Raw genomic sequence first — 21,876 nt, forward strand, 5'->3', positions numbered from 1 at the left:
ACTCAGAGTTCATCTGATGGTCTCTGTAGAAGATAGTATATGTTAATCAGTTGTATTATTGTCTGTCCTGTGACTCTTCAGTTATAAACTGGAGACCCAGAGTCATAGATGACTCTGCCTGCCTGAGTCAGAAGGTTTAGGAACACACAGGAGTGGTTATATTCTCCGTTAAAGCTGCCTGGAAATGGTTTGTCACTCTATTATCTACTGCGGAAAGTCAGTCAGATTAACCGCTATGACCTCCTATCACTTACAGACAACTAAGCCTCTCTAAAAAATTTCAGTTGCAACACTTTATTCTGGAGAAGATCAGATGAACTTTGTCAGCCGATATGCTTAAGCTAAAACTGCCACAGCTGACAATGGCTTATTCACTGGTTGAGTGGATTTTCTGATTAAAGGTCCTAAAATCAGTTTTGAGGCTTTTGTGCACACTACACATTTAAATCTTAACATATAGTACTAATGTGGGGCTGTATGTTAAGCTAAATTAAACAGATGAAAGTCATGTAGCTCTCTGAAAGGTTGGTGAGCAAGCTGAAGCTCACTCCCAGAAGCACTCTACATTCAGAACGTGCATGGGTGTTCCTCCGTTGCCGTGGCAACGCTCTCCATAGCAACGCAGCGTTGCTGATGTGGCCTGTCTCTTTCTTTTAGCCGGAGAGGAAGCCAGCGCAACCTGCTTGCCTTAAATGCCCTTTTCTTTGCAGCATTGCATCATCGCGTACTAAAGGCTCGTCGGACTGATTTGTCGTTTCTCCTGTATTTTTCAGTGAATCGCTGAAACGCTGCTTATCGAAGGAACTTAGACTACCGTTTTGGGTTTACACATAACCAGCAATGCCGCTTCTGAGAATGAAACTGTGCTGCTGAAATGGCATCTGGCACTTCATTCCTTAGATCTCACACACTTGTTCCACTGGATGGTTGAAGATGCTGGGTTGAGGTCATAAGGTTTCAGTTTGAAAACTGAATTGGTGGAATTACGCCTCATCTTAACGGGATCCATGCATACCGGTCTCTCCTGCAGAGCACCCTCTTTAGGATTTCAGAGGAAGCATCAGTTGATCTCAACTCCGGGTGGATGTGTTCTTTTCCGGCAGACTTGCTAAGTGTGTGTGTGTGTGTGTGTGTTGCATCTCTGTCTGTCTTCAGATGTTCTTCGCTCTTGGTTCCCTGGTGGTTCCTGTGGGAACGTTGGTTCCGGGCTGCTGCTATCTCTTTGTGTTCATCACACGCTCAGCAGGGCGCAGTCATGGCTGGCTTCAGACGCGCCAGCGCCTGAGCTGCCTCATGAAAAATGAAAATACACAGTGCAGTCACTGCATTTCAAAAATGCCAAGAAAAAAAAAAAATCCTCATCTCTCGCACATTCTCCCCAAGGAGATATCAACCAGCCCTCACAGTCTATTTGACTGATAAACATCCACTTTTAAAAATACCTCTGACTGCTTCTGTGTACCAGCGCTCCACATTGTCATTGTTGGGAGTGTTTGTATGTGTGTGGTGTGTAGGTGTGAGTGTGTGTGTGTGTGTGTGTGTGTGTGTTCCAGAGGGTCCTTAAGAGCGAACTTCAGCACTTTCCCATTCCATCTTCGCCCTTATTGCTGCTCATTCGTCTTTTTTAAGTTATTTTGTTTTCTGTCAAACTTTGCTCTGTCAATGTCTTTCTTTCCTTTTCTATCTCTCTCTCGCTCTCTGTCTGTCTCTCTCTGTCTACCTTGTGTGGCTTTACTCTCTCCCTACTAACCACCGCCCATCATTTGGTAGAACTAGGAGATGTTTAGGAGTATGACTGATTAGCCCTGTCTGAGCAGGCAGTTCTCAAAATTCACAATCATCAGCGTTCATGCCCCCCTCAAACAAATACACTTGCACACACACACACACAAGCACAGAGTGAGAGAGTCTCAGCTGATGTCAGTGCCTGTCTCTGTCCAGTCTGACATTACATCTCAATCTGACCTATATCCATACCACTCAGCCTAAATACAGAGCAGCAGTCTGAAAAAAACCCCAAAACTTGTCTTTTCTTTGTGTGGCAAACCTACAAACAACAAGTTTGAGTTCTTTGCACACAATTTATCCCCTCCATACATGATACAGAAACAACCAGACGTGATGGTAAAAAATAAATTAAAGGTGGTCATTTAGATCAATGCGTTATTCTAATGTCCACAACATTAAAAAAAAAAAACGGTGGTGGTGGCATTGGAAATAGGAAATCTGCCTAGATTACCTCTTGACCTTTTTAGAAGGATTTAACAGTATCTCACTGGCTTTATTTCGCATTTTTGGATCGAAACAGCTGAAGAAATGTATTTTCTCAGAGTGGTTGAAAAACTGAAAGCAATTCTCAGCAAAGGGTAAAAACCGTCTCAGATGTGAGGTTTGTCTCCTGTCTTTTCCTGGCTGAATGAATCAACATCATTATCTCCATCAGACTCCAGATCGTATCAGGCTACGAAAGGACCAAATGACTAGCTCTCATTGCTCTTGTTCATCTTTCTGCTTTGGTCATATCAAAGTATGATGGCGCAATCCGATATTGATCAAGTGATCTTGGAATAAAGATTTTTTCCAATATACTTCCCACATACACACACACACACACACACACACACACACACACTCCCTTTCCTCTCTCAGACACTCTCATGGGAGAGTCACAGCTATGCTTCACAACCTTATTAATTATTCACTTAATTAGGCCATAAATCCGTTAATTACCAACTGGCTTCATTCAGATGATGAATGGGTTTTTGAGCTAGAGGAGTCAGAGAGTATGAATCTCTCTGTAATGTCTCTCCCTTCGTCATAAGTCACAGATCTGATCTTTTGTAGGCTCTTGTTTTCCAGCGATAAAAAAAAGAGTTCGCTCTTCCTTCATAAGTGATCATTTGTATGACTCTGATAATCAGTGTCTCTGTTCATTAGCAGAGCAGCTGGTGCTTCTGTCATGAAGAGGCTCTTTTGTGTGTCGACTTGTCCTTCTGAGATGACGTCAGATGTGAGAATGAAGATTCTCTTGTGAAGCTGGACAGAGGTTTCTAATCTGTATAAATGGCAATAGATGCGCTTAGAGGCAGGGGCACCAACTGTCCTTGGTTTTGATTACGTTAAAAGAAATCAAGATTTACAAGTAGTTCCAGTACTTTTTTTTTTTTTCTTTTCGTTCAGTGCTTCTTGTATCTTGGGAGTATGGCTGAGAGCAGAGTGCATCTGTTCTCTTGATATCATACTCCACCTGGTTGTCTCCCGCTGTGTGTCTTTGTCATATTCTAATGCTGTGATATGCCTTGCCAAAGTCTCTCTCTCTCTCTCTCTCTCTCCAGTCAGCTTCATTAGGTGGATGGGTAATTAAATCCAGGGGAATAGACAGAGACAGAGTCACAAACTACAGGCTTACAGGGACAAACATTTTGGCAAGGGTTTTTTTCCCCCCTCCACCCCCCCCCCCCCTCTCCCCCCTCTCTTTCTTTCTCTCTCTCCCCTACTCTCTCTCTCTCTCTTTCTCTTTGACATACACACACACATACACATACACATACACACACGCATAAACATACACATACACACATACGCGCTCTCTTTCTCTCTGTCTCTCTCTCTCTCTCTCCCTCTCTCCCACTTTCTCTCACCATGTACTTTATTTGCTCAAACATACTCTATGCTTAAACATACAAAAATCTGTGTCCTCTTTTAGCCTTCCAGTACAGAGAAGCAAAAAGACTGTCTTTTGATCATAGCACACAAATGTGTGTCTCCGGGTAGGTTTTTGCAAATCATCTGACTTCTCTGAGGTCAGCATGGATTGTCAGCGCAGCCATCTGTCCGTAAAATCCATGAAAATGATCAGAAACGCTTCTCATTTCTGCTGATTCCGAAAGCCGTTAAGCTGGCATGACCCCACGCGGAGTCTGACTGCATGATAATAGCAGCCCCATTTTGACTTGGGACAAGTCAAAGAAGACCCCTCATTTCCAGACCATAAAACCCACCATTTCCATGAAAATGTAATCATCCTCAGTGACGCCGAACTAGATGTCTGTGTATTAAATGTGGATTGGGCAAAGGCTCTTTAATATAAGTAGGTTAAGCGGTATGACTCGGTATTAGAAACGGAATGCTGAGGCCCAAAAGCGGGGAAATATATTTCTGTGGTTGATTGAAAGTTGAAAACTGATGATAGTTAAACTCTCAGTATTGTATGAAAGGGGCTTTTGTGTAGGACCATATTTGGTGGAATATGGGATTGCAAGAGGTTACTGTTAACAGCTGAAAATGTTGTATGATCTAAATAGGAAAAAAAGAAAATGAACACAGCACTGAATACCAAACGCGTGGTCCGATATAGTATCTGAGTTTATCCTAGATCCGATAATCTCTGTTGTGTACATTTTGTAAGAAATTTTTATCTTGTCCTGTGACCAGGAAGCTTAAATAAGATCTTGCTGTAACATATACACTATGGATATAATACATTAAAGGAGATTTTCTTTCTTCTTTTTTTTTTTTTCCCCCTCTTGTCTTTACAGAACTCCATTCGGCACAACCTTTCTCTGAACAAGTGTTTTCTCAAAGTGCCTCGCTCTAAAGATGACCCCGGAAAGGTGAGAAAATTTCTCGGTTTTTGGGATTTCGTTTTTGTTGTTTTTGGAAAACATAAGTGGAACCTCTTATGAAAGGGGTAGAAGCAGTTTGTCATACATGGACATGGGAAGAAACGAGGACTCTCTTGAGGCAGAAGCACACATACAGACGCCGTGGCGTCTGATACACGCCCAAACAGACACGCTTAGTCTGCGCTCCCCGTTCACCTCGTCCAAGGAGATGTTCACTGGGCTGTATCAGTGATAAAGTCAGTAAGAGGAACTGTATGCTAATTTGATATTGAGGTGTACTTCATGGATGCAGACACTTTAGCGAGCCATGGCTACAACTACATAGCTGATACACACACATATTTTTTGTTTTTTGTGGGGATGTTCAAAGACTATTTAAGAACCTTCTCAGATAAAAAAAAAAGCCTGTGATTTGAAAATGCATTCAGAACCAGCAACACTGAAGTTGAAGTGAAATGACATATTCAGACTTTACAAGGATCCCTCTCCTTAGTTTAACGGTTTTGCGTTGGCTTGTCTCTGTAGAGAGGAGTGTCTCAATCGCACAGAAGGCAAAAATAAAGCATGCATTGTTATTTGATATTTGACACACAAAGTTACATGGGGCGCGAACCTGACCGGATGCTTAACCGCAATTTTAACCTTCCTGTTGATGAATCAATAAAAAATGTGTCTGCGAGCGTGTCACAGGACCGTGGTGAGAGAGTGCTCTCCTCATTAGTTCAGAGAGGTTCATAAGAAGCCTCACACACACACATACACAAACACAAGCTTGTATATACACACACATAGACTCTCCCACCTGCTTCAGTGCCTTGGAAGCTATGCTGACGAGGATCACTTTGAAGAGAAACATATTGGATGAGATTTGAGAAGGAGAGTGGGGTGCAAATTGATATTGAACGCCCCAGAATCTAACAGGCAGAATTTTAATGGCTAGCTGCTTGTACAAAGTGTTGTGGTCCCGGTCTCAACTTACAGTGCATTTTTTTTTTTTTTAAGAAAAATCTGTTTGGACTGAAGTTTATTTTAGTTTTATAGAAATTTAGTTGGAAGAAAATAGGGACTGAAATTTTTTCAAGCAGTATTTAGTCAGTAACTTCACTTTATGTATGGATCCCAAGATATTACAGTACTTTTGATCTGTACAGCTTCACAGCTAAAATGATGAATGCCGGTGTTCCAGTATAAACTTTAAGTTCAACTGACTTCCGTACAGTTTTACATAAATTAACACTTGTATTACTTGAGAGGGGTCCTTCTCATAGTTAGTGCAATTAATATTAACACAGAAAAGAGTTAATTTAGAACTGTCTAACACTGGTGAGTGTTTTTTTTAATCCAGTGCACTTAATTTATTTCTATGAGTCCACTTTTCTAAGCTTTCTAAACATCAACCATTCCTTTTGCAGTTACACATAAAAGCTGTACTAGTTCTTCATCACGACTGATAACTGCAGTCTTCGTGACATGTTGGAATTACCCGTATAGTGATATTTAAAACTCTAAGCGAATGAGGTCCTGTGTGTGTGTGTGTGTGAATGTGGGAAGAGGCGCGTCTTATCGACCGTCTGTTTGAATTCTTTGCCGGTGTGTTGTAACTATAGGGATCCTACTGGGCCATTGACACAAACCCAAAGGAGGACTCAGTGCCCAGCAGGCCAAAGAAGAGACCGCGCTCTGGAGAGAGGGTGAGCTGAAAATGTCAGACTAGCACACCAGCACCTCACACCATAACACCCCAAACTGCCTGTCGCCCTTCAACCATAACACCCCAGACTGCCCGTCGCCCATCAACCACTCTGTCTTTCCACTCCCACCCCGGAGAAACCCACAGTATGTGTGCTTGTCCACAACTCCCCACAGCTTTTAAACCTACCAAGGGCCTCGATAATTACAACTGATTTGATGATGTCACAATGTTAAACGAGATGCTGATTTTTTTTGGGTATGTATGTATGTATGTGTGTATATATATATATATATATACTGACAGATAGTTGGGTCCACAAAATCGCTCCTAGGTAGGGTTCACTGGCAGTGCTTTTCTATATGCCGTGGGTTAGTTTTAGTGACTGAGTCAGGCTCCTGTACTCTGATTTGGATCTCCCATGTGATGCTCTACTATGATGTCCAGTGTCCCAAGCAACAGCCTACTGACTTCTGAATCAGTCTTTCTCTCTCTCTTGATCTGTCTTTCTCTCTCCCTCTCTCTCTCTCTCACCCCTCATTTCTCTCTTTGCTTCTTTATGTACTGTGCATTGTTGCTAAACTCTTTCTCACCCAAGATGCTTAGAGGCAAAGAGAAAGGGAGAGATAATTCCAAGTCAAAAGCTGTTTTCTTGGGGTTTCTCTGAATGCACATTAATCTGGAGTACAGTCCAACCCTATGTACTCCCTCTCCCTCCTCCTCCTCCTCTCTCCCCTCTCCCTCCTCATCTCTCCTCTCTCCCTTCTCCTCTCTCCCTTCTCCTCTCTCTGTCTAAACCAAGTCACAGAAGACTCCTTTTTTTCACTGCTCACACTTTGTAAGAGTCTCTGTCCCAGACTACTGTTCTGCTCCGCGTCTTGTTCACGCTCACTGCCTCCGGACCCATTCAGTGAGCTTATTAATGAAGGATGCAGGCAGCAGCCATTACCCATATTTTGCACTGCCGTGATTTCTTTCTTTCTTTCTTTCTTTCTGTCCTTTTTTTTTTTTTTTTTCTCATTACAGACATTAATTAATTCCGATTCTGTGCCAGTGCTGTGTAAATATTTATGACGGGGGTTTTATTGTATCGCTGTCCGCCTTTTAGAATGGGTCTCCTCCTCACGTCAGCTCCTCGGCTTGTTATTTATTTGCAAATGTGATGGACTTTGGAGCTCTGGTCATATTATCATTTACAATAAGCACCATCAGTAGGTATCGTTATACCAGGCAGCCACAGGTTTTTCTATTTTAGTTAGCTGCCTTTGTACTACTCCTCCTTGTATGCATTTCATTGGCTTATTTTAAGGGTTTGTTTGTTTGTTTATTTAAGCTTTGCTCAAGCGGGCTAGCCAATTAAGAGCAAACTCTTGTTTACAGTCGTGACCTGGCTTGAATGATAACAGTGAATAATTTGTTGGACATCTAGCTTTTCTGCAGATAAGAGCTACAAGGATCTAAGTGATTTTGAAACGCGGCTTCTTCCTCTCTTCTCTTCTCTTCTCTTCTCTTCTCTTCTCTTCTCTTCTCTTCTCTTCTCTTCTCTCCACTCTTCTCTTCTCTCCTCTCCTCTCCTCTCCTCTCTTCTCTTCTCTTCTCTTCTCTTCTCTTCTCTTCTCTTCTCTTCTCCTGTCCTCTCTTCTCTTCTCTTCTCTTCTCTTCTCTTCTCCTGTCCTCTCTTCTCTTCTCTTCTCTTCTCTTCTCTTCTCTTCTCTTCTCTTCTCTTCTCTTCTCTCCTCTCCTCTCTTCTCTTCTCTTCTCTTCTCTTCTCTCCACTCTTCTCCTCTCTCCTCTCCTCTCCTCTTCTCTTCTCTTCTCTTCTCTTCTCTTCTCTTTTCTTCTCCTGTCCTCTCCACTCTTCTCTTCTCTTCTCTTCTCTTCTCCACTCTTCTCTTCTCTTCTCTTCTCCTGTCCTCTCCACTCTTCTCTTCTCTTCTCTTTTCTTCTCTTCTCTTCTCTTCTCTTCTCCTGTCCTCTCGTCTGCACTCCTCTCCTCCTCCCCCTCTACTTTCAACCACCCTCTGGCATTGAGGGATTTCTTCATCATCGTTAAATTGGCTCAAACAGGGGCTCTGCATCTATTTCATTTCACATTTATCACTGAAAACTGTTTTTTGCAAGCTGGTTCTCTTACTGTAAGCAGTTTTGGAGATATGCACTTGAGTAATAGACACCAAAAAAAGCCATAAGCAAAATGTATCACTCTCTTTTTTAGATGATGCCTGTGGAGTAGTTTGTGCTCCTGTTTTGTCTCCAGGAGAAAACATGTTCGTCAGCACATTTCCATAAATCTTCGAGAAACTGAGATCAAGGCAGTCTCGGTGGTCTTTCCTTTCAGTAGACGGCTTACTTTGTGAAGGGCTGCGCTCTCCCTCGACTCTTCTCCAGACCTAATGTAACATTTCTCCTCGTCTAGCTCCCCTACAAGATCCGAGTCAGAGCCAAAGCCTTAATACCTAGTGGCCCTCCATAAGTAGAGTCCCATGAGTTGTCTACACAGTAGATGCAGCAATGGTAATGCTAATTAAAGGTGGTCATTTGTACTCAAACCAAAGGCATCCTATCCTCAGGCCTCTACACCGTACAGTCTGGAGTCGGACTCCCTGGGAATGGAGCGAATCATGCCTGGAAGTGCCTCTCCTGCTCTGGCAATCAACACTGTGACTAACAAGGTACTCCATCTGTTCCCACAATGCACTGCTTCCCATCTTCACGTTCAAAGACAGACACTCTCTGCCACGCACGCTTACTGTGCGCGCACATTAGTCTGATTAACTGTACATCTCCATGCTTAGGAGGCTGATCACACGTCTGTTTAAATTATTGAAGACAGGAAAACTTTCAAACTTATCCTCGTTATTTCAGCACTGCTTCTAACCCTCAAGTGTACCTACTTCTAACTTAACAAACAGGTCAAATTCTAAAAGTCATGTAAAAAAAAAAAAAAAAAAAATACTAGTTGAATTTTCTGATTGAGCTGGTGCAAGACTTAATAAAATACAAAAAACTCAAACACCTATAGCTTCATTTCATCAAAAAAGACAGCTTTCCTGAAAAATGTAATGTGTCATTAATAGATAGCTATACAAAACTTTAAGAAGCTTATTGAAATAAATAAACAGGTAAATAAATAAATAAAGTCTTACAACTGGGGTAATGTAATGTGACATAGGCAGCATTCTCCTTGTTGCATGTGTGCACATGTAAAGGTTGCAGGTCAAGTGGTTTGAATGGCCTGTGTATGCTGTCACGCTGTGTCGGTGATGAATGTGACATGACCGGTTACTTGACCTTTACCAAAAGGAATGTTCCTCCTGTCAGCCTCCACAGCAGGAGTCTGTCCCAGAATGCCACATACATTTACCTATAACAGCTCCATACGTGATGGCCTGCCAGCCTATACCCTTTCATCATACCCATACTGACACTTAAACAGAGTCAGCATCATGGAGTGATTCTATTACTTTACCCGGGGTGACAAACTTTTTTTTGTTGTTGTTTTTTTTAGGTAGGTTTGTAGTTACATTTATATGTGTCAGAATGTACTGCTGTTGATTCGTTGGCCGTAAACATCTGGTTATAAAATGCTCGTTCGATGATTTGGGAGACGGGAGTACGGTTGGTATGCTGTTGTTAATATGGTTGTTTTTGTTGTTGTTTGTTTGTTTGTTGTTCTTTAGGTAGCGTTGTACAACACGGAGCAGGAGGGCAGCGATAGTCCTCGGAGCAGCCTTAACAACAGCCTGTCAGACCAGAGCTTGGCCTCAGTTAATCTCAACAGTGTTAGCAGCGTCCACACCTACACCCCGGTAAGGCACCAACCTTAACACACAAACGCCAGTGTTCCCCTCTCGGCCGCGGCCGTACGTTTGTGAAAAGGCTATGCCTTCTCGTATCACATCGCGCAAGTATCATTCTTTCAGCGAAGTTCCTGATCCAAAATAAATAGATAAAATAAAATAAAATCGAATAAAACGTTTCTCCCTAAACTAGCACAATCGTTTCATGTTTTCGTGTGATGATAAACGTACCTCAGATTGCCGTCAGCCCTTGAAACCTTTTACCGAATTTAAACAATCCTGGCAGGAGAGAGCATGTTTACTCTAGCTAAAACAAATCTTCTCTTATGTTTACAAAGCAGTCTCAGTGTGTAGGGCCAGTGATGTACACGCTCCAGAAAGTTACCGTTATAGCCAGGATGACCTCGAATGAGTCACAGTTTTATCACATTAGAGAGGGGAAACCCCCAGATTGCTTATCTAAACAATACTCTGTTGCTGTAGCTATGGGAATTCAGCTGATATGAAGTATGTGCTTTTCTAAACACCCCTCTTACGTGCACTGGTTGGTTCAGTGTAATTGGCAATGAAAAGTCGGTGTGTGTGTGTGCATGCGTGTGTGTGTGTGTGTGTGTGTGTGTTATGGGAGCTCCACATTCCTTCAGTTGGAGAAGGACAAACATTCCTCTTTGTGGCCTCTCTTCACCTTCTTCTCCTCCACTTCAAAGACAAAACTCATCCCAAGGTGCCTTTACCAAGGTTTAATTTAGTGTCACTTGCAGAGTTTTAAAGCATTATATTCAGTCAGAGTGAATTGTAAAGTCAAATAGGACTGCAGTACTGCGGGGTGCAGGGTGAATCTTTTTTTCCTCTTACCAAATATTTAGGTAATTTTTCATGGTCATGCTGCAGTCAGTTCAGTTGTTTTAAGTACGAAACACAGAGCAGAAAAAAAGTCGAGCTTCAGCATACTAACTCACAGGTCCAAAATCTTTCCTTTTTTTTTTTTCAAAAATTTGTCAGGCATTTGACCTTGCTTTAATAGGGTTCAGCACTGTTATTCTTGTCTTAATCGGAACCCTCAGAGGTCATCTTTTCTTTTCTCTCTTTCCTCTTGCCACGCTTCACACCTTGATTTCCCTCCGTCAGCTGTGATCAGGCTTAGTCTTGCTTCATTATGCCGTCCAGGTGAGGCAGAGGGGGAGGAAGAATCTCATTGAAGATGATTAGTTTTGGCATCTCTAGTGAAAGGATCTGAAACACTGCCAGTGAGGCCATCTCGCCTCCATGACACGCTGTTACCATGGTGTCTGTGGGAGGAGACGTTTGTCTCTCTCGTCCCGATTGGTTATGTAGCGACGTCGGAATCGTGCAATCCCAGCTTGCTCATCAACAGTTTTTCTGAGCGCACGTGTGCGCACACACACACACACACACACACACACACACGCACACACGTACATCCACATAACACTCACAAAGTGTGGAAAAGTTTTGATAGATGTTGCAATATGTAATAAGTTTACATCAGTGTGTGGACGGGGCTTCCATTGTTCATCGCTGACTCATGAGTGGGTTGGAAAGAAAGAAAATGATGCATGAAAGAAAATGATGTTCCTCACAGTCGTCACTGAGGTTCGTTTTCCCCCTCAGGCTTGAGGTGATTTCACAACTCATCAGGATACACTTGTCTGAGGTGTAGAGGTCAGTCAGTCAGCGCAGGATGAAAGTAGCTTGTGTAAAGAACGAGACTCACCTTTTTTCCTCCCTCACCCACTTATGTCTAATATATTTTTCACCCATCTCTCTCTTTGTCTCTCTCTCTCTCTGTCTCTCTCTCTGTCTCTCTGTCTCTGTCTCTGTTTGCAGGGCTCTGTTCATTCGGAGCCGGCGTCCCAGTCTCTCAGTCTGCAGGCTACGGCACAGCCTCTCTACACTGTACCGACTGACCGTGACAAACAGCTGCTCTACTCTGACTTTGAAGATCTGAGTGCCTCCTTCCGTAGCCTTTACAAGTCCGTTTTTGAGCAGTCTTTCAATCAGCAAGGTGAGTTAGAGCGCGTGCGCGCGTGAACATACCTGTATGTCAAAACCACACATTTACAGATGGTCCCAAAGACAGTGCTGTGGAACGGTTCTGATGACAAAGCTCTCGCAAAACAGGCTCATCCAGCGAGTTGCGGTTATTTGCCGGCTGACAGACCTGATTAACGCAGAACCACTGTACAAGACTTCTCGTGTTCGGATGACCTACTATGTCATGACTACACAAAAGATCCGATCACTTACAAAAAGAGATTTGATATCAAGCGGGCTGGTGTTTGCTGGTGCCGGAACAAGCCCACTGGCAAACGAAAAGAAACAAGTCCCTGTCAACTTTCTTTAATACTGGGACTGGTTGCAGTCTCTCTTTGAGTTTGAGGAAATTCGTTTTTGCAAAGCTCCTACAGTGCTTTATTCACTGTGTATGGAAGTGTTTTTAGTGTGGAGAGAGATGAGGACAGGTAATTAAGAGCACATTTACACCTCTGTGCTCTCAACTGGAAGCTGATCCCACGGGCTTTGATATTAGCTAATGAGTTTGGCTTTTTTGCTTCCAGGTCTCTGTTAATTGCTCTCTGAATATTCAGCTCAGGTCAATAAGCTTTCCTCTTCCCTGTAAGCCATTTCACTGCGTTACAATATTTTTTTCTTTTTGTTTTCTCAGCCAGGCGAGTCCTTGTCTGAGGTAATTTCTCATGAGGTGTCTCCTAGAATGGCTTTACGGTCGAGGGACTGCGAGACACACAGCATAACAGCTTTACTGCGCTGTTCCTTGGGGAGAAGGCCTGGCACTAGCATGTTAGCATGCTAGCTGTCGTTTTGTGTTGGGATGCAGAAATGCGATGAGTCATTGAACAGTGGTTTTTGAAAGCTTGGGCAGGGATCTGCAGACAAAGAAACCCACACAGTCTGTCTAGCCAGGGAATGGATTTGGACAGTTTCATACCAAGGCTTTGACCTAAGGTTACTGACTCACACTTGACTCTGTGGTCATATGGACAGCTGAATGTTGAGCAACTATGAACGTGTTGTTTTTTTTTTTTCCCTCTGCTCATGCAATATGAATGGAATTCCCTCTCATTTTTTTGCTGATCGTCAGTAAGACTGTTTGTTAATGTGAACCTGCGGTATGCAAAAATTAAATTAAGCCAAAGACTGGCTAACCAGGTACACCGTAAGCCATTTACTGAATGATTTGCGTCTGTGTTTTACCTCAGGTCTCATGAACATGTCCAGTGACTCTTCTCAACAGAGTCGAACCTCCTGCTCTTACCAGCACTCCCCCAATACGACAGTCAACACACACAATACGCTCCCACACAGCCAGAGCAGCAACAGCGTCACGCACACACATCCGCACGCGCTCCAGACTCAGAGCGCACACAACTCCCCTCACGGACAGAGCCTGTCCCAGCAGCACCCGGGGCACGGGCCGCAGCATCACCCCCCGCACCCGTCCCAGCACGCGCAAGCCCACGCTCAGCACATGACCCAGCACGCGCCTCAACACGCCCCGCCCTCTCACCACCCCCACGCTCAGCACCCGAACAACCACCACCATCACCACCACCACCATCATCATCATCATCTTCCTCCTCCTCATCACAACCACCAGCAGCATCAACAGAACCACCAGCATCACGTCTCAGCCGCACACTCGCCCCACTCCACACAGCAACAGATGACCTGCAACACCGGTGAGTCAATGTCACGTAGGATTTCCTCTTCTCTAATTTAAATGTACAATGTTTTAGATTCAGATCTTGTTTTAGTATCAGATAGAATCTAAAATATCTGTTTTCTTTAATCCCAACCTTCTTTTTATGTTTCTTCAATATTTTCTCCACCGCATGAGTGAGCAGACTTAGAGATCTGCCTTTTTTTCTTTGTTGAAGTGTGAGGTGCTCAGTGCAATGTTAGTGATGACACAGTGACCTCTTGTGGTTGAAAGAAATATTTGTAACAAAATATGCGACTTTCATGATGAGATTTTTTTTTTTTTTTTAATTTAAGTGGTTTATCGTGGCTCAAACTTCTATTATATTATTTCTCTTCTAATCATCCTAGAGGTCTAGAAAGTACTCTGTCAGTAAATAAAGCTATTATCAGTTTATGTATTCATCTTTTTCCTTTGTTGTGTTTTATCTGTGTGTGTGTGTGTGTGTGTGTAGGGCTTCCTTCAGACTGGTATCATAACCTGGACGCACTAAAAAAAATTTGCCACATCGCTAGCAGCTACAACTGGGCTGATGTGGACTTGTCACCGTTCCAGGGTAATCAAACTGGAACTAATTTTTTAACCTTCCCAGTGTTTGTAGAACTTAATATTTGACCCGACGCAAGTATACCCTCCACATTGCGGGCATTAAAGGATGCCACCAAAACCATGGGGAATCAGTATTTTCTCAAAAATGAGATAGTGGTGGATTCAAATTCCTGAAGTGCTTATCATTCGCCCTCTTTTTGAAACTGAAAGTGATTTGTAAATATGAAAAAATAATAAATATTTAGGCAAATTGGTCCTCCAAGAACCGACAGGGGTCAGGGGTCAAAATGTCATCAATTTCCTATTGTTGCATTATTGAACCATGTGCTCGCACATCATGTGCTTCCGTCTTTTGATACCGTCATGCAGTTCAAGATCACCCTCTCACATTCGCTGTGTTGTCAACTTGCAATACAAAGCAATTTTGATAAAAACGCAATTTAAGTAATACTGGATTTATGACTGAAACCGGAAAGTATGTCCTTCTCCTGCGGTGGGAGATTTGATTGCTTTTCTCCTTCGGTGGTAGGAGTTCAATCGCTTTTCTTCTTTTCTGGTGTAGTAACACAGTGATGAGCCTAGCCAGTCACTGTGGCTGAAACAATTGCCCAACTCCATGTAGTCCTCCCAGGTAGTCCTCCAACTATTCAAGTGCAAATAAACACCCACAAGAACAATGGGAAGGATTTTCCAGCCATCAGCAGCCATTAGTCCTCCAGCCTTTCAGAGGCAATTGCATACTAGGATAGCTTGTCAGTCAGAGCTGAGTAGGTGAGAATCACAGCAGTGCCACTTTGAACACGTTATTGCCACTATCTTTGATTGAAAACAATAGGGAGAACATCTTTTAATGCGTTGAAGTCACGGAATGATGAAGGGACATGCAAAGATATGCAGAGAATGAGACCAGTAAAGAAAAGTATCACAGTTTACCACTAAATTAGTGCTTTATCTTGAATATATATATATTTTTTTCATATTTTCTATAAATGTATGAATTAATTTTTATTTCAGCACTGCACAAAATTAACTTACTGATAGAGTAAATCACTATCCAAATCTAACCATTTAAAGCATCAGCTCCTTTTCTAAAAGTAGATTTTGTGCTGAGAATGTATGCAAAAATGAAAAAGGCTGATTTCTCAGAAATGCAGTTTGCAAAATCATAATTTTCTATTGAGCGTTACGACCAAAGTATTTGGTCAATCTTGGCAAGTGATACCTCATTTTGTAGCTCTCAATATGTACTTTAGTGTCTTGTTATAAAACAAAAATAAAAAATTTTGCAAATGTGCCCTTAAATCATGTATGCGGTCACATATGATTTTTTCAGAACTTATGTCATTAACCGTCATATGCACTGATATGTCAACTAATTACTGAAAGCGGAAGTTCAATCTCTTACGTTTGGTGATTCTTTAGATGTGTTTTCCACCAAGTGCTCCTGTTTTCATTTACTGGTATTTTGCTTAAAAAAAAAAACACTTATTTTCCTTAAAGACCCAAAATGTCATCAAACTCTTCACAGATTTTCCATTCCGTCAGCAGTGGTGGATGTCTCGGTGTTAAATTTCCAAATCAATGGTTTTTAAATGCCAGAGGAGTCAAAATCTCGCTCATACTGCTCGGACTCGCTCTCACAGCAGGACAGATAAAGCGGTGTCTTTTGGTGTTGGTTTTTAAAAAGCGATGAGTAACTGTTTTTGGTGGAGCAGCAGTTGCACATAGATTTAGTCATTCAAATTCAAAACATAAACCATGATGCATTTTGCCCCTATGGTAAACGTCACGTTAAAGATTAAATCATAAACAGGTAAATGTCATGATGTCCCACGTCAAAAAAAATGAATGTTGCCCTTGCAACGTGTTTTTATTTAGTTGGTCTTTTTTTTTTTTTTTTTGTCGTTAATTCAGATCTGAAGGAAAGTATGAGACAGGCTGATCTAAACAACTGGTCACTGGACCCGGGTCAGATAGCGGACCTCTGCTCTTCCATCAACCAGTTCTTTGCCCGCACTGGAGTCATTCCACCGCAGTCCCCTGTGCAGAGTCCTGTCTGCCATACACCACTGCACCCCAGCAAAGCCAACCAGCATATCAACACAGGTATAAACAGACACTTATACACAGAGCAAGTCAGATTTTCGGGGGGAAAAAATACCATGTGGGATGTTTTCATTTTACAAACGGGTTGAGTCACGATGATGTCTGAAGTGCAGGTGAGAGTGGCGTGAGTCATTCAGCCCTCCCCCACCCCCCGTCAAAAGATAATCCATCGGGATTACATGTACCTGACCAAAAGGCATGTAGCTAGGAGACCATCAGTGAAGAAGAGAGAGACTTTGCAGAACCACCTATATCCATTGATTTTAAAAAGTAATAATTCAGCAAGAGTAGGGGTTTAGTTGTGCAGAGTTTATTTCAAGTGCCCACAAGGAGTTGAACTATTGACTGAGTGACAAAAATAAATCCCATCTACAGCTTGAACAAATTTATAGACAGAAACACTCTAATATATACTTGAGATGAAACATATTCATGTCTATATTCAATTCATATAAAATATCCACAGGATTCAGATAGTTCACACAGTTGTACCAGGGTTAGGGAAGCAGTGTGAATCTGAGATGCATTGTATATTTCCCTACAACAGTTAGTATTGCCATGGGAGACACTGTACACTTGCTACATCTGGAGTGAAAAGCATTAGAATAAGAGAAGCCATGTAGCTACATCCACGTTAATGCCTTTGGCCTGAGCCATCCACCACAGTGGAGCATGATCTGTGACTAAAGTGAGCTAATGACCAGTTAGGTAATGCCTCAACTTCAGGATCACCAGGGCATCCCTCTCTCTGCTGCAGGATAGTTTGTTTCTGCCTTTGACAGGTTGTGCCTGTTAAAGGAGATTCAGCATTCTTCTCCATCAAACACTTGTGACAAGACATGCCCCAGGCCAGTCTCTGAAGTATCTGCCTGCTTTTGGCCAGTCAGAGGCCATGGTGTGGTGACCTGTGCTCGTAGTCAGTGCCGTTTGAAGTGTTGGAAAGGCTCACACTACTCAGTCCACATTGCTGTCTCTGACTTGCCCTTTTCGGTGAGATCTGAAGGAGCAGAGACTACAGAAGAGAAAGCTCCCTGAAATGCGTGTGGTGGCCCATGAGTCCTAGAATGCTTTCGCTTTGTCTTTAGCCGCGTCCTAAAGGTTAGAGAAGCGGGCTTGTGGTCGAAAGGTCGCCAATTCGATCCCCTGGACCAGTACGAAAAATGTAGGCGGGAGGAGTGAATGAAAAGCACTTTCCCCTCCCTCAACACCCCCAACTGCTCCCCAGTTACTGTGGTTGCCCACTGCTCCTTGTGTGTGTGTGTGTGTTCTCTGCTCCTAGTGCATGTGCTCACTGCCCACTGCTCCTTGTGTGTGTGTGTGTGTGTGTTCACTGCCCATGGATGGGTTAAATGCAGAGGATGAAATTTGCCACGGCGATCATTATGGCGGTGCGCCCCTGAGTGCAGAGGCTACGTCAGGTCCATGGCTCATGATGGTGGTGTGCGTGAAGTTCAGCGGCTTCTTACCATGGTCCCAAGAACACGCAATTTCGTCCCACTGTGTACTGTGAATAAATATGGCTGGAATGACAATGAAGAGAATTTTGGTTCTGCAAGATTTCGGATGGCCTCTGATTTTTGCCTCGAAGCCTCAGGAGACCTGTCCAGTTTTATATTCCAGGCACTATGCCTCTGAGAATCCTGGAATGCAATTTGTTGGCTTTTAGTTAGCTCAGCAGTGATCTTCAAGCATGGTGTACATCTCATCTAGATGTCTGACCCAGTGTCCTTAGTGGATGACTGTAGGGGTTGTGTGGATTTTGTGTTAAATAAAATGCATCCTGCCAGGAGTGGTGGTGGAGAGAGCATTATTGAAAGGATCTGTCAACTCCTCTACCAGTTGTTTCTGGTGGAGAGGCTGTCAATCAGCATTATTGAAAGGATCTGTCAACTCCTTTACTTGTTGTTTCTAGTGGAGAGGCTGTCAGACGCTATTTGTCAGCATGGTGTGGGTTACAGTGTCTTACAGGGTGTTTGCCAAACCTGATACTAGAGGCAAGGGCCCCTTCCATGTCTCTGTGAGATTCAGGTGGTAGATCTGGCCCTGTTGGTGATATCCAGGTTGGCTGACTTTGTACATAATTGGCACCACTCACACAAGTTCCCTGATCTTGTGTTTGGTTGACTTTCTCAGTCTTGCTTGATGGCGATGCCCAGTAACCCACAGTGTCTTTGACTGTATTGAAGTTTAAAGGGAGAAAAACACGTGGGACTTCTCGGATGGCAAAGAGAGATTAATGAATTCCCACTCATCCTGTTTAATCACCATCTATGGCTTGCACTTCAGTGTTTGGTTGAATAGTTCTGTGGGCCACTGGTTCTGGGCATGGCAGACTCATGTATGGACATGGTAAACCCCCAGGACACATGTCACTCATTACCCTGGCCTTGAAAGGTGTGCCCTGATCTCCAAGAAGCTTTGGGTATTACCACAGAAGAGGAGACCATCACCAGCTCTTAGGACATGGGTGAACAGTGCCCTGTGGAGGGGAATAGTCTCTGGGTACCAGGTGGCATAATCAGTCAGGGCCAGTATGTAGTGATGTGCTATGATGCACATTGCCAGGTCCATCCCGATCTGTTTGAAGGGCACCGTGAATGTGGGCAGAGGCATGATGGTCAAGGTTGGAGGTTGTTTTGGTGCTGTCCCCTGACTGATTGGGTAGGCACAGCTGAAATTGTTGACTGTCGCTTCCATACACAACCAGTGGAACTGACCACTTATCCTCTTCAGTGTCTTCTTTGCTCCCAAATGGCCTCCAAAGGGGTGAGAGTGACCTGGATACATGCTAATGTCAGTTTTAGACCAAGCTATCACCAACCACTTAAGCTCTTCTTTCCCACCGCTGCACAACACAATACAGGAACCTCTATTAACCTTTTTTGCAGTGAAGTACTGAACACTGAGTTGTCCTCCACTTCAGCAATTGTCTTCAGTGACAGCAACCTGCATCTAGCCTTGTTTAAACCCATCAACAGTATATCTGTTCACCCTGCTGGAAAGACCCAGGGGGAAATTAAGTGGTTTAGGCAACTCACCGTCTAGATTGGCCTCCCCTTCTTCAACAGTCATTTTGGGGCTTGGGTTATGGGGGTCCTGTTTCTATCAAATCCATTGTTGGTGTTGAAGGCACCTCCTTTTTCTGCATAGGGTTGTAGCTTAGCTAGCCATCCATATCCTCAAAGTTCAGGTAACCCTGGTCAGAGGGCAGTCACTATTGAGAGCTGTTAACAGTTAATGGCTCATGTTTCTGTTAAAATTTCAGTGCTGTATGTTTTATTTGACAGGAAATATGTACATGGACTCCAGACAGGCTATGTCTCCCATGATGGCCCCCACTGGATATTCACATATGCCCTCCATAAGCAGCACTGGGCCGTCTATACCAGGTACTGCTGCCCTTCTACTCTAACAGTTATGACCTGAATAGAGCTTGGAGTTGAATGTGTTTAGCCCATGTTCTTTTCTTCCTTTTTTTTTTTTTTTTGCTTTTTTTAACTATAGTGAAAGTGTTTATTCAGCACTGTTACATGTTCACATAAACAGTTTTGAATACATGTATGTAATATGTTAATGACTTTGTGTAACCACAAAACTATTTAATTCGCTAATTTTTAATTTTTATTGCATAACAGCTTAACTACCCGAGAATCAAAATTACGGGTTAATTCCTGAATGGGTTCATCATTCCTAATTGCAGTGAAATATCGGAATTGGTGTTGAAAAAACCGTTGAAGAAACTGAATTGCAAGAACTTGAATTCTTTGAATTTTTTTGTGACTGATCATACACTCTGAAAACACTTTGGCTATTCTGAATGTGTGAGTGGAATCCAACTCCAGTTGAGACACCAGTAACTGAATTGGAATTAAGTACTTGTTTTTGGAAATAATGAGGTGTCGGTTTTACTAAATATTTATCCCTCGGTTCGTAGGACACCACGCTCATATGAATCAGCAGCACATGATGCCTGCCGGAAGTTTCCACATGCGGCGTATGGCTGCTGACGACATCCAGGATGATTTTGACTGGGACTCTATTGTCTAGCCCAAACTCCTGAAGAACACTGTAGGTGGGGCTCAGAACAAGAGCCAGAAGGGGAGTTCAGAGCTGGCCCAACCACGCCGCGGAGGGACTCCAGTCTCCAGAGTGTGGACGAATTCAGAGGTTCAGCTTGCCGATCTTTTCGTAAAAGAATCTTGAAAGTTGCATTGAGGACAATCATATTTATTAAAACGTCTGTCGCGTATCGCCATCAGGAAAATACTTTGTGTTTCTCGTCAAATCTTATCCTCTTTGTCTGCGACCTCCTCTCATTTTTGTTCTTCCTCAAAGATGTTTTGTTTTTTCCTTTTTTTTTTTTTTTTTTTTTTTTTTTTGCGCAATTTCTTTGGTTTATAGTTTACTGGTGAAGACACAAGCTGCCTGTGATAAGAGTCATAAGAGTCGTCTATCTGTCTTCTTTCTTTCTTTCTTTCTTTTTTTTTTTTTTTTTTACTTCTGTTTGTTAGCACAGGTTTGTAAGATTGAACACGTGATGAAGCTTGAAGATTTTGAGTAACATTTCAGTGAAAGTGTATCTGTAGGAAATGTTAGCAAATAGTGGATTTCTATAACTTTGGGATGTGTGTGTTTGCATGGGCACCACGTTAATACGGTTATAGACACTACAACTGCGCTGACACGCGTGTTTGCTGATTAAACAGCGTTTAGATCTCGAGAATCTGTCTCCCGGACTGCTTGTTAAGGACATCTTAAACAAGGTGGAATTAGATAGTGGTGGTTTAACTCAAAGCCAGTGTCTCATCAGATTAGATTTTAATTACTTAATTAACTCTTTGGTTCCTGGTGAACCGGCGTTATACCTTCCACTATATGCAAGACTATAGAAATACATACATTAAAAAAAGTTTTATCATCTGGCATTGTATCACATCTTTTTGATTACCCGCATTATGTCTCAGCTCTTGAGTCAAAAGTTATATATCCCGTTAAACATGTAGACTCCACTATTAAAACCCATATAAGCTCTATTTTTCTTTGGATTTGTTTTTTTTTGTTTGTTTGTTTTTCTTTTTTTAGTGTTGTTTGACTAAACTGAGTGGAGTTGTTTGTCTGTTGTAACTTTTTAGACTAGCTATGCTGTCTGTGATGTCAGTCTGTTGTCAATTTGTCTGATTTTTTTCAATCTAATCTGTGGCTTTCCTCTTTAATATTCCTTATTTACTGAGCCAGTGTTTCATGGATTGTAGTGGGATTATGGGAGTCCACCAATCAAATAACGAGGCTTGTCTGAGTCAGTCACTGATATCAGTTAACAAATCATCATGAGAATGAATGGCAAATGAAGTTATACCTTTTCTCTAC

General features: G+C 42.7%; 1 protein-coding gene across 1 annotated transcript in view; it reads left to right on the forward strand.

Moving 5' to 3' along the window:
* The window catches only part of LOC115820903 (forkhead box protein J3-like), a 38,730-nt gene extending 18,087 nt beyond the window's left edge, over positions 1 to 20,643 (forward strand). Inside the window, exons 4-13 of the mRNA XM_030784611.1 lie at positions 4,539 to 4,613; positions 6,233 to 6,316; positions 8,886 to 8,987; positions 9,996 to 10,124; positions 11,964 to 12,141; positions 13,355 to 13,834; positions 14,309 to 14,410; positions 16,318 to 16,509; positions 19,797 to 19,898; positions 20,444 to 20,643. Of these exons, the coding sequence (XP_030640471.1) occupies positions 4,539 to 4,613; positions 6,233 to 6,316; positions 8,886 to 8,987; positions 9,996 to 10,124; positions 11,964 to 12,141; positions 13,355 to 13,834; positions 14,309 to 14,410; positions 16,318 to 16,509; positions 19,797 to 19,898; positions 20,444 to 20,556 (1,557 nt within the window). The 3' untranslated portion in view covers positions 20,557 to 20,643. The remainder of the gene's footprint in view (positions 1 to 4,538; positions 4,614 to 6,232; positions 6,317 to 8,885; positions 8,988 to 9,995; positions 10,125 to 11,963; positions 12,142 to 13,354; positions 13,835 to 14,308; positions 14,411 to 16,317; positions 16,510 to 19,796; positions 19,899 to 20,443) is intronic.
* The last annotated feature ends 1,233 nt before the right edge of the window (positions 20,644 to 21,876 follow it).

The sequence above is a fragment of the Chanos chanos genome, chromosome 9 (genome assembly GCF_902362185.1).
Source record: "Chanos chanos chromosome 9, fChaCha1.1, whole genome shotgun sequence".
NCBI classification, from domain to species: domain Eukaryota; kingdom Metazoa; phylum Chordata; class Actinopteri; order Gonorynchiformes; family Chanidae; genus Chanos; species Chanos chanos.